At 44.9% G+C, this 13,197-nt stretch overlaps 1 protein-coding gene across 2 annotated transcripts in view; it reads right to left on the bottom strand.

The window, feature by feature from the left end:
* The window catches only part of CLASP1 (cytoplasmic linker associated protein 1), a 279,688-nt gene that overhangs the window by 27,102 nt on the left and 239,389 nt on the right, over window positions 1–13,197 (bottom strand). For both annotated transcript variants that reach the window (XM_080798123.1, XM_080798122.1), the window contains 3 exons: window positions 7,417–7,567; window positions 3,056–3,302; window positions 281–471 (listed from right to left, as the gene is read on the bottom strand). In XM_080798123.1, coding sequence (XP_080654249.1) covers window positions 281–471; window positions 3,056–3,302; window positions 7,417–7,567 — 589 coding nt within the window. The remainder of the gene's footprint in view (window positions 1–280; window positions 472–3,055; window positions 3,303–7,416; window positions 7,568–13,197) is intronic.

Below are 13,197 nucleotides of genomic sequence, written 5' to 3'. Positions count from 1 at the left end.
TCTATATAAGAAAAAGTAACCTGAAGCAAGAACAAGTTTCCCTCAGGTCCTATAATCCTGATTACAATAAAAACCTGCATCTAATAAGCTAGGAACGGGGCCTGTCTCTGACCAAAACATGACCTCACCAACTGCTGCTCAGAAAATATCTGAACAATGTTTTGATGTAAACAGTAGGCACAATACAGAAAGTAAAGCTGACGCCACACTCAAGGAGAACAGGACGCCATAACCTGTCCCTGGGAAGGGGGGAAGCGTAAGGACGAAGAAGGTGCCTCACGTCTTTGTCCCCGAGCGTCTCCAGCAGCAGGAGCAGGATGGTCTTGAAGTGCTCCTCCCACACGCCCAGGCTGTCCTCGCGCGTGATCTTGAGCAGCTCCAGCAAGGCGCCTTTCCGCTCCTCCACTCGCTCGTTGTGGTTGGACAGCTCTTTCAGAAGGTCAGCCACCAAGTCCGAATGGTCAATGGGCACTGGGGAGACACCGAGACAAGTCACATCCCAAGTCTGTCCCAAGGGAACCCCCGGTGGTGGACGTGCCCCCGGGGTTGCTCAGCTCCCCTCCGCCGGCTTCCCGCTCTCCCAGAGGCAGCTTCTCCTCCGTCCCTGCTGCCGTGCCTTCGACCCTGAACCACCTCACTCTACGCTTTCTGCAGGCCACCTCCCCAGCTATGAAGACAGAGATGTGCGAACAAGTAGCAAGAAACGACAGCAGTGTCTTTACCTTTCCTTACCATCTTTTGCCCTCTCCTATTTCAGACGAACAGGGGGAGCCATCTAACAGTCTCTCCTCGATGGTCTTTTTTCCCCCAAGTCTACCCTCACTGCAGCAGCCCTAAGTCAGGCCGCTCCCGGACAGTCCGCTCCCGCTGCCACACCCACCGGAGCACACACATCTGATACTCTCAGCATCACATCTGATCACCTCAGGGCCCTCCTCACTGTCACATCTAATCACCTCAGGGCCCTCCTCACATCACATCTGATCCTCTGACATCTCTTCCCTGCCCAAATGTCCAGAGCTTAGTAACCAGTGCAGCAAACAGATACTAGTCAAGATGTTTAGACTATTCATGGACTGCCTAGTCACAGACTAAACTCGCCAAGATCACTTAGTAAAATTACTTGCAGGACTTCAACCATAAAAGACATACTTTCTCTTCCCATGTTCTTTCAAGACTTCAACTCTGAACATTCCCTTTCAATAGAAAGGATGAAAAGGCAAAGACAAATCATTAGAAACTACTTAAATTTGATTTTGCATACTTTTTTTTTTTTTTTTTAAGGCATCTAAGGTAGGGGAACACACACACACAGGAAGTTTGAAATGTTAAAGAACTCGATCTTTCCCCCTCTGCATTCTTACCTTTCTCTTTCAGCCTTTCAGTATACAGTCGGTAAATAGATAACAACCAACATCTACCCCAATCTCTGTTCTATCTTAAACGAGACCTAAAAATGGGTTAAGTTAAATGATCTATCAATTCTACGAGCAGTGAAAGGAAACAGTACCCTACTCCATGAAAGTACGATTCAAAATAACCATCGTACCACTGGCCTATGGCCCAGGAAACACCACTGGGATTCACTGGGAATCTCCGGAGCTGCTAACCACTGATAATCAGCAGATAACAGCCAGGGGTTGTGCCTTCAAATGACTGAAGGACTTCATTGCCGTCTTAGGGTCCCAACACTGAGCCATTGCAAGAGCACAGTTTTCCTCCTCCTCCTCCTCTTTTATTTATTTATTTTTTTAAAGCAGGTTCTACACCCACCATGGGGCTTGAACTCACGACCCTGAGATTAAGAGTTGCACGCTACGCCGACTGAGCCAGGGAGCAAGCCAAGCGCCCCCCACCCCCAGTCCTCCTTCTTATGTGTCCCCAGTGAAACCAGCATCTGCACTAGTGTGGCACCCCCCTCTTTCCAGGGCCATTGTGATAAGTCTGTTTCCCCTGACAGACCCTGAACTCTCTGAGGCCAGGGACTGTGTCTCATCTGCCACCTTGTCCCCAGCAAGCTACAAACTTCATGACACACAGTGAATGCTAACTGTTTAGACTTCTAATTTAGGGTTCTGATTTAATTCTCCATTTAAAATAAAAACACAAAACAAGTGGCTTGGGAACAAAGCGAATATATATAATCTCAAAAAAATGACTATGAAGTACACATGACAACCAGGTGAAAAGGAAATAATTAAGCTCCTGATAAAAATATCATCATACCAACGCATACTTCGCTCACTTATTACTCAATCATGGACACTGGTCTTAACACAAATGTGAGACAACAAAACAAAACAGCAGACTAGTTCTGTTCTTTGCCAAGTATAGTTGGGACAAGTAATTTAACCTTTCCAAACCCTTAGTTTCCTGATCTGTGAAATGGGAATAAGCCCTCTATCTCATTAGCCATATAGGTAAAACACTGAGTTCAGCAGCAAGCATGTGGTACAGGAGCTCAGTATATGCTAGCATGCTTCGCTCCAAACCACAGGACAGAAGTCAACCCAAAGCAGCTTCAGGAAGATCTGGTTAAAATGCTGGTGACAGAGGAAGGGAGCCTCTCAGTGGTTGTACTTCCATAGAGGATCCTACTTCCATAGCTCAGGGCTGGGAGAGTACACAGCAGGGGCCTCTGCCCCCCAATAGTAGTGGCTAACTGCTACTGCCCTCGTGCTTCTGATCTCCATTCAAGGTCCGGCTCCTCCGAGGAGCCCTCCCTCATGGGCACAGCTGACCTGCCTTCACCACAGTGGGACAGCTCCAAGTTTAGGTCAGCTGTGTGACTCCTACTTCACAACCGCCTCTGTGAGAAGGCTGTAAGCTTCCAGAGGGCAGACCCCCCCGTGCCTACTTTTGCTCACAGCTGTGCCTTCCATGGCTAAGCACAAGGTAGGAGCTCAGTGAGGAGCTGCTGAGCAAGCAACTAACCAGAACAGACCCTGTATGTCGTGTAGGCCTGGAGCTGCTCTGACAAGAGGAGAGAGCCCCACAGAAAGCACTTCTGGATTGGGGTCCAAGGGCGGGGGGAATCACGCAAAGAAAGACGAACCATCTCGAAGCTGCTCCATGTCATCATCAAACACGGCCTCCTTCAGGGCTGTCTTGTCATAGGTGTTGATGGTGTCGGAGTAGGGGTACGGATTGTAGTCTCGCACCCGGGGCCCTGGGAAGGCGCGGGGAGGCTGGGTGTTGAGGAGGGACGTCTTGTTATCCAGAGCTGTTCTGCCTCCCTCCACCACATCGCTGCCGCCCCGGCCCTCAGTGGCAGGCGAGGCAACTCCACCATCACGGGACACCTGCAGCACAGCACATGGTCATTTCCTGTTTAGGACTTTCAACAAACTCTTCCTTCCACTTTTCAGAATATCAGGAGAGTCAGCTTTCGCACTTGAATTCTGGCCACCAACCAAAGGATAGTTACTAGGATTTCAATCTGCAAACATCTAATTCATAAACTACCTTAACGGGAACCCAACAGGCTTACTTTTTCACCCCTTCATTCACTCATTTACATGTAAAGCGTGTTTTACTTTGTACTTGGTGATGACTTTTACTCAAACATTTCTCCAGGAATCCCGTGTGCCAGCAATGCTGCCCACCATTTCTTCATGAACAGCAAGGTTTCCTCAGCGATGCCCTGACACACCACCAATGCTAGCACTTCCCCGATTACCATCACAGATCTAAAGCAGCCCAACCCTCCAGGATATCCTTGCATGTATCCCCACAAAGCCAAACAACGCCTACTAATCTCTAGCACTGGGGAACTTTCTAGCTGGGAGGCAGGTCACCCCCTGGACACATGTGACTCTCAGCTGGGCTTTATGCTGGGTCAGAGAACAGGCTTTGCAGCTGTTTCCTGAAACTTTTTCTTCCTAACATATACTGAGACTTATTAACAAATCAAACCCCTGGGTCCTTTGGCCCTTGTGTCATGTTCCTGATGCACCCCCCCCTCCCAGGGGGTCCTTTCTCCGAGGAGCCCCGGCCTGTCTGGTTTCCTTTGCAGGGCGTCACTATAACCCAACTAGCATGGACAGACCACCAGGAACAAACCCTCACTCTCCTCACCCCTGCCATCGGACTGTGTGATGATGCTGGAGCTGTCTCCAGGCGGCGGGACACCCTGGGGACTCCTGTGGCACATGTCTGACTTGTGCAGCTTACAAGATACACCTCTTGCACCTTGTGCTTAAGCATTTTTAAAAACTGTGGCAAAAAAGCCAGTTTAAAATTGTGGCAAAATATATGTAGATCATTTTAATCATTTATATCATAGGTGTACAATGCAATGACATTAAAGACAGTCACAATGCTGTATAACCATGACAACTACATTATCTGTTAGGCAAACCTTCTGGTCTTCCCAAACCAAAATTCTACACCTATTAAACAATAACTCCCTGCCCTCCCTGGCCCAGGTCACCTTTATTCTACTTTCTGTCTCTGAATCTGACTACTCGCGGTACCTCATGGAAGTGGACTCATACAGTATCGGCGTCTGGACTATGTCACTTCGCCTAATCAAGGTCCATTCATGTTGTAACGTGTCAATATCACTTCCCTTTTTATGGCTGAATAATACTCCACGGGACGCATCTATCACATTCTGCTTATCCATTTATCTGTTGGATATTTGGCTGCTTCTCCACCGTCTGGTTACTGTGAATGATGCTATTATGGACACTGGGGTACAAGTATCTGTTCCAGTCCCTTGTTTTAATTCTTTTGAACATACACCTAGTGGAACTGCTGGGATGCATCTTGTTTTTAACACCATCAAAAAAGATGTCCTACTAACTGTTAAGATGTAAAAAGGATATACAACACAAGGGTAGACCTGAATAAAATAAGACTTTGGGCTTTTTTTCATGATAGGGAGATGATTCATGGATGATTTAATTTTTTTCTCCTTGTAACTCTCTTCTCAAAGTAAAACACATATTATTATAATGAAAGAACTTAGAAAAGGAGAAAGGGTTTAAAGAACTTCAGACATTTTTGAAATAAAGCTAAACCATCCTAATTCTAATCACTTTTAACAAAAAGTAGAACGAAAGATCTTACTTTTTAAACTTGTGTATTATCCCTGTCCTTGTCTTCTCGCAGACTGAACGAGATGGGAATCACAGAGTACACAACCATATATTTTGCTTTCCTCGCAGTGTAAGAATGTCCCACATAAATAGTGTTTGTAACCACAACGTTTACTCATACCACTATTTCCATTTGTGTTCTAGTAAGATTTACTCAACTATTCCCCTTCTGTTTTTTTAATATTTCTGGCTTTTGTTACAGATAATGCTGAGATAAACTGCACTGTAGATAATAACTTTCTTTCCTTTTGCTGAGTTTCTCATCTAGCTTAGATTGCCAGAAGTTAGATTACTGGGTAAAGGATATGAAACTTAAAATCACTTAGGCTGAGGGGTGCCTGGGTGGCTCCGTTGGTTAAGTATCTGACTCTTGGTTTTGGGTCAGGTCATTATCTTAGTTAGGGTCATGAGATCAAGCCTCATGTTGGGCTCCAAGCTGAATGTGGAGCATGCTTAAGATTCTCTCTCCCTGCCCCTTCACCCCCTAATACCCCCTTACCACCACTCACACACTCTGTCTCTCTTTAAGATATGTCTATATGTATGTATGTATGTATGTATGTGTGTGTGTATATATATATATATATCTCAATATCATTTAGGCTAAATGTAATTTACTAAGCTCCAAAGCAACTGTATCAAGTTCCCATGCCACCAATATTATACTGGTTCCCTATATCCTTTCTAGCATTAAATATTTTAATTTCTCTTTGAAACAAAGTGGAACAATTTAGACATAAAATGGAACCTCAAAGGGTTTACTGTATTTCTGTAATCACTCATAAGGATGGACTTTCTCCCACATGTTGAATGTTTTCATCTCTGCTTTTGGGAACCATTTTCCCAGTGGATCTGACTTTCATCCTTATAGATGTCTGTCTTATTAGACTGAGGCACTTATCAAGCCAAAAAGACAGACCAGTTCCCAAATCTTTCATGCTTAATGCATTTTTATATCCCCTCCAGCTTCTTCGCTAACACTCTGGTCATCAAGCAGCTAAGATGCTGAATTCTGAACCTGCTCAATAATTCAATTTCCACTTTATCATATTTAATGCAGATAGAAAAAAAAATCCAGTGGAGCCCTTTCATTCCACATCTGACTGATCCCTCTCTTTGGCTAGAATGTCCTTCCCAAAAGTTTCCCTTAAATTCTCGGACACCACACTATCCTGGTCTCCCACACAATAACCTATAGCTTTTCTTCCAACTCCTTTTCTTCCGTCTTTCCCTTAGTGTTGATGCTCCTTAGGATTTTGTCCTTACCCTTTAATGGGTCGCTTTCACTCACTTTTTAGTTATCATCAAGCAACTAATCAATGTCTCCCAAATCTCTATCCCCAGCCTGAACGGCCAACCGAAACTCCAGACTGCTTTCTGCAAAGGCCTACAGGATATGCATGCTCAGATATTCCACAGGTCCCTCAAGTTACGTGTATTCAAAACTGAATTCATTATGTTCTAAAGGGATTGACAAATGTTCTTCCTCTCTTTCTAGAATATTTTCTCCCTGAACTCCCAGCACTTTAGAGTCCTAGGCAGAGACTTCTAACTCTAGTATTTCAGCGCATGCCCTACCCAACCCTACGTCCTCCAGAGTCATCCTCCATCTCAAAGTGACAGCATTCTTTCTAAAATGTAAGTGTTACCATGCCATTTCCCTGATTAAAAACCCTATAAAGACTCTCCAGTGACCTCAGAGTAAAGTGAAGACACTGGCAGAAAGTCCCCTGGGTGTGAGTGCCCTTTCTGAGCCAACTGCTGCAGACTCTTCCCCAAACCTTGCCACCAACATGATACGCCTGCTCTCTCTACTTCAGCCACCTACAAAGGGAAATCATGCCAAACACAAGGGCCCCCTCCTATCTGTCCAAACTCCCTCTGACCCTTTGCTTCACGCAGCTCCGAGGCTCCCACTGACCTTTCCTGAGCACCAAGACTGCCCCAGTGTGTCTCTCCAGTGCTGAGCCCTGACTATTCCCCGCCGCACCACAATTTCCCACTGATCTGCCTGCCTCTGCGTAAGACTAGAGCTCCCAGAAAGCCATGCTGGTGTCTGATTCTGACCTATTATTTTGATCATGTCACAAGAACAAAAATATGTCCAGGATAAACAAAATCAAACTGGGGAGAAAAAGGTAGCTTACATTTTTCACAGACAGCTGAGGGTTACTCAAAATTTTATAAAGTTGCCTTGGGCCTCTTAAAATAGTATTATTCTAACTACAAGATAAAGTTCAGTATTCATAGTGGTCAATCTTCAGAATTATCACTTAATTGAAGTATCGTTCTCTGCTGGCCTGGGGATACTTACAATATCACAGTCCTTCTTGCCATCTCGTTTAATTGGCTCATTCAGATCCTCTTGGCTTCGAAAACTAAACTTTTCAATGGCTTCCGTAACTCCACGCAGAGAACTATAAATTTCTTCAGAGTTCAGGTTCTCTGTATCATACTCCAGCATGCTAAAGATCAAAAACAGTGTATTTCCTAAATTGAAGCATATGAACAAATTCGAGCTATGGGCATAAATTACTTCCAATGGTTTATGGAGTAAGATGTGATTATAGTTTTGTATCTTTAGGTGACTTGGAATGAAAAGGAGTGCCACCACTGGACAATTATACATGTTCTTTGTCAACCCAGGCCCCAAACGCACTACATTGGCACTCGGTAAAAACCAGTGGGGAACAGCAATAACCACGAGAATGCAACAACTCAAAGGGTGACAACTGGTGACAATGCACGAGGTAATGAAAGTGGAAAAATAACTTTCATATCTTGAAGATGGAAACAAGGAGTCTGGTTGTTACTGGTCTCAAATGTACAAACAGATTATGAGGAACGGGCGTTTCAAACTAAAGCTAATATTACAAGCCAGTTTCAGAGGAGCAAAGCAAATGACTTCATAAAGACGGGGTTATGCTTGGTATTAGAAACTTGTGAAATAAAACCCTATATTCCAAAACAATTCCAAGTCAAATCCACCCTACTGGAGGGCTCCTGACCACCTCTCTTACCATCTAACCCAGGCGCTTGCTGTGAATACCAACTCTTCCAACATGCTTATGTTTATGTGTTGTAGAATAAAAACATCTTATACAGAAGAGTCACATTCCTAGATGGATGTCTACAAGTATTTCAAAAAGCAAGAAATATTTGTCCCTTACAGAAAAGTGATGTTAACTCTTGTTCCTTCAGTGACTACACAGAGCAAAACACGAAACAGAGCAAAAGTCCCCAAGAGCCTTCGGGTATAATGCAGTGTGTCAACAAGGAGGCTTTAGAGATCTAAAAAGTATGCCGAACAGGTCCTGAGAAAAAATCCACCACGATCCCTCACTAAGAATATCACAGACAAGCAGAGGATAAAGCATAGCATAAAGCAAGACAAGAAGCAAGAGTCAACCAAGGACAAGTTTAAAAAACCCGTGTTAGTTTAAGTATCACTTGTTTCAAGAAAATGTCAAGAGAAGATCAGGTGAGTCAGTCTGATGGAACTAACAGGAAGTCTTGAGCTATCCTGAGGATGGCTCGGGGGACACTCAGAGTCCTTGGCTGTACCTAAGCAAGCATCTGACAACACTATGAAGACTAAAGAAAAGCACTCTTGCCATCTTCAAGAGAAGGAACTGAACCCAGACACTCACAGGCAGGAACCTCTCTTCTGGGCAACACAGCCAATCCTGTATGTTCTCACAAGAGGTTAAATCTCCTGTAACTTAAAAACAAGTAATACTTAATAAGCCCGCTCCCCACCTTTTCTTCTCTTTTTTAAAAGGTTTGGGTAGATGAGCAAGACAAGATTGCACAGTTCTCCCTTGGGTGTAGCCAGACCTCTACTGGCTGAGGCTGTAATGATCCAAGTGTTTTCCAGGGCTGGCCAGGTTCTGCTGGGGCACAGCATCTGAACTCACCCTTAAGAGATGGGAGCTATTTACCTACAATTGCAACACTCGCCCAGATAGCACCCATTCTTTTTCTGTGATGAATGAAAGAAAATCCACACTCCAACTGTACTTGGAGAGTTCACAAAAATACACGCCAACTCAAAGACTGGCTCTGGCATCAAACACAAAAGAAATGTGAATGAACACGTTCACAGTTAAAATTCCATGTGTATACTGACAGGAGGTGGAATAAAACACTTGAACAGAATTCAAGATTTCAACCCCTGCTAAGTTCATAAGGTTATCTGTCCATGAGGCAACATCCCTTTAATGTGAAGAAAGCACGAGAAGCACCGCAGCTCCCGGACCCGCCTTTCTAGAACAACACAGTACCAGCTTATGTGGGAACAAAGGCATTTATACATCTGGCCAGTACACTATTTTTTATATATAAAAACGGAGTATGATTTGAACAAAAATATGCATACGAGATGTAAAAAGATGCCTTAAAATACTTTTAATCACAACAACCAAAAATAACAGCATAGCCCATGCAAAAGGAAAGAAAAAAAAAAACGGAAAGAATGACAGATGGACAAGAGGAAGTCTGGCGGAACGTTCAGCTTTTTAAGGGATGTCACAATATTATTTTCCATATGTCGCTTCAGATAATGTTAGCTTTCACATAATTCATCTCATTATTCATAACCTGAGTGGTCTTAAAATATGTCACTTCAGTTCACAGAACTTTAGCATTACAGTAGTCCTTTTCAAAATAATAAAAGGATCCTGCCAGTTAATGTTCCTCCTTCTTACTTTCAATTAACAATGAGGAGTACACGTGCATGACCCAGTGTAATCGGTGGTGACACTTCCTTTGGACTCACTAGCTTGAGGTCTGAAGTATCTCCTTGGTACGAAGCTAAAACCGTGAGCTCCAGGTGAGAGGCAGCGTCGTTTTTTTCTGATAGGAAACAGGTAATGCTACGTTCTTTGCTAGTTTAATGTCCTGGCATTTGTTTTTTTTCCCAAATCAGTGCTCATGAGCCCTCATTTTTTAGGGGGAAAAAAGGAAATTCCTATGAAAGCAGTCACTGGGGAATCACTGATGCCGTTCCTGGCCAGCGGAACATAAGGGAGCACAGCAAGAGGGATGCGGCGACTTTACCTATCAGAAGAGGCTTGCTTAGGGACACCCCGGTCTGTCACTTGCCCCCATACTGTATTGTTTTAGCTCAGAGACATAAACTTTTAGGTTAAAGGCCAGCTTCTGGCCTTCTATAAACACTGCAATTAGATCCCAGAAAGGTTTCCTTAGAATTCTTTAGATTAGGAAGAGTTGCTCAATCAGTCAATAGTCACCGACCCAAGGTCAGGCCACGTTATTCAATACTGAGGCGGACCGGAGCTCTGGACTTGCCCTGTTGTAAAGGGTCCATATCGTGGATGGGGAGGTGCATGAGGTCAGCTCTCCAAGAATGGAGACAGTCAAGACAGAAGTTTGCCTTCTGAGATTTTCCTCTTTGTCGTTTCATAGGGAAAAGATACCAGGAACAGAATTAGGATATATTCATTCCTTGTTGGGCAGTCAATACGGTTTTGGCAGAAAGCAAAAGAGATAAAAATTTCCTCTTATATGTAGGTAACTGATGAGTTTTTCTAAATGTAAAAGTCGCTTGTCAATGTTCTTTCCCTCCAATGGTCAACAGACGTTATAGGTACTTATTAGCATTAGCGGTGTTATGGTGAATGTGTGAAAGATGATTCTGGAAATGAAGTGCCCACCAGAAGGGGATCTTGATGGCTGGATGGGAAAGAGTGGCTGGCGGTGAGACTTGGTGCCCGTTAGGGCACGCAGACAGGTCAGTGTACTGGAACACAGTCAATAAATGGGACTTCTACTTTGAAGCATGGCTAACCTTAAAAAAAAAAAAGCTTGCTTTATTAACATTGATGACAGCAGCTGTCACATTGTTGCTGTGTCCTTGTCCTAACCTTGTGTATCTAGAAACAGTCATTACAGGATTCTCTGTACACTTGAGAAGCTACTTTTAAAGCTCTAAGAGTTTCAAAAGAAAGATGTTGGGGGCACCTGGGTGGCTCAGTGGGTTAAGCCTCTGCCTTCAACTCAGGTCATGATCCCAGGGTCCTGGGATCGAGCCCCACATCAGGCTCTCTGCTCAGCAGGGAGCCTGCTTCTCCCTTCCTATCTGCCTGCCTCTCTGCCTACTTGTGATTTCTCTCTCTGTCAAATAAAAAATTAAATAATTTGAAAAAAAAAAAAAAGAAATGTTGTTAAAACATGTGGCTGATTGTTAATAATGCACAGCTTCCCTGAGTTGAGGACACAAAAGTAGGAATGTAAATCTGTGCAAAAGCTATCTATGAGGCATTCAGAATTAACAGACCTTTTTCAGTTCTGTTTTTACTCTAACCTATCAGCAGGTACAAACTCCTCTTACACAGCACAGAGACAGCTGGCCTGCCCCATGCTCTGCTCACATGATGGCAGCCTTCTAGGGAAGGGGGCCTCGGACCTTTAGATCTTCGTAATAACGCCTAAGGGACCCTCAAACAGGTATCTATAGAAATCCGTGGCCCCTACTTTGACCCACCGATTTACCATCTGTTTTAAATCTGAAGGAACTCCCACCCCTTCTAGACTCATTAACCTCATCATCTACAACCAGGGGCTTGTGAGAATACTGACTGCTCTCCTGCCTAGAGGCAGGGCACGTCAATGAGACGCAGCAGTGAATGCACTTCTTGGGCCTCCCTTCAGGATCTGTGTCCTCTGACTCTTGCCACATGGCAGTACATCATGCAAAAAATCAGTCCACATCATAAACGGCAGGACTGAATGCAACACATATGGTCTGGGAAAGAGCAGGTCTCATTTGCTTCTCAGCGGGTATGCCTTGTCCTCCTGAGAAGAACACGAAGGAAACCGTGCCCCTCTGGCCTGCCTTGACTTCAGGGCATTGCCCCAGCGCCTTTGTGGGGGCTCAGCTCTGCCTGGGCCTGCTACAGTAGGTGCCGCTGGATTTGGGCAGCTGGTGAAATGGTCATCTGTCCCTGTGACACAGCAGGAGCCGTACTCGTGCAGGTCGACAGAGCTCATGCACCTGCTCACACTTCTCACCAAGGCTCTACTCCTGCTCATCTAAGCCAAAAGCTTTCGGAAGACCTGAGACGACCCTGGAAATGCAATAATATTGTGACACCTCAGACAAGGTAAACAGGTAGCTTGTTACCTGGGAGAGTAAGAGCGCCTGAGAGTCTTGTGGGAGGGAGCGGTGGGAATGGAGTTGGGCTGAGAAAAGGGAGGTGGGTGCTTCGATAGGCCATCGGCACTCCAACCCCACAACCGACTGCAGTGATCAGAAGAGGAGAGTCAGAGAGAGACAAAACAAGGCAACGGGGAGGGGAGATAGGAGGGGACTGGGAGACTACAATGTCCAATGTGTCTTCCAATCTCCTCCTTCCTTGACCAAGCTCTGTCAAAGCTGACTGGAGCAAAATTTATACTTCACCATACAGAGAAAATGCACAAAGTTTGTTTTACAGTTTGGCCCTCAATAAGGCTGCTTTATTCCTTCCATCTCAATCATGTATTACATTTTTAAATCATGAGATTCCAAGTGTAAGAGTGTGTGAGTGTGAGTGTGTGTGTATGTGTGTGTGTGTCCACACTGGGAAGGACACCACGAGTACTTCCATACAAATATGCATGACTCTTCCGTCTCAGATAATGCAATCAATTGTTTTACAAAGAGCCAAAGAAGGAACGTCAGGCCTGAATTTCAACGGGATCCGAGGGATGACAGCAGGAAGACTCAGAGAACATGCCTTTCTGACCACAGCCCTGAAGCAGGGGATGATGTGCTCCCTGAGGCCGGGACCCGATCAGAGGCTGCCATGGGCAATTTCCTTATGAAAAAGTAACAGCACCACCAGAGGGCTACAGAGCCATGTCCCAATTCCCTGCTCACAATTCCCTGCTCACAACACCTAATACGAGAAACAAAACTCATCTGAGAACACCGGCATCCTTCCTCACTCCATAAATGTCACTGAGAAGCCTGGGCCTGCAGAGACCCGGGCAGACACTTCTAACAGCTGCTGCAATTCAGAAGGGCCACAGCCACTGCGAGAGGTGTGAGCCAACTGGGCAGGAAATGTGACCTGAGGCCCGGGGTGGAGTC

The sequence above is a fragment of the Martes martes genome, assembly GCF_963455335.1.
Source record: "Martes martes genome assembly, chromosome: 3".
NCBI classification, from domain to species: Eukaryota; Metazoa; Chordata; class Mammalia; order Carnivora; family Mustelidae; genus Martes; species Martes martes.
The sequence above is the reverse complement of the archived record's forward strand: the minus strand, read 5'-3'. Positions and strand labels throughout refer to the sequence as shown.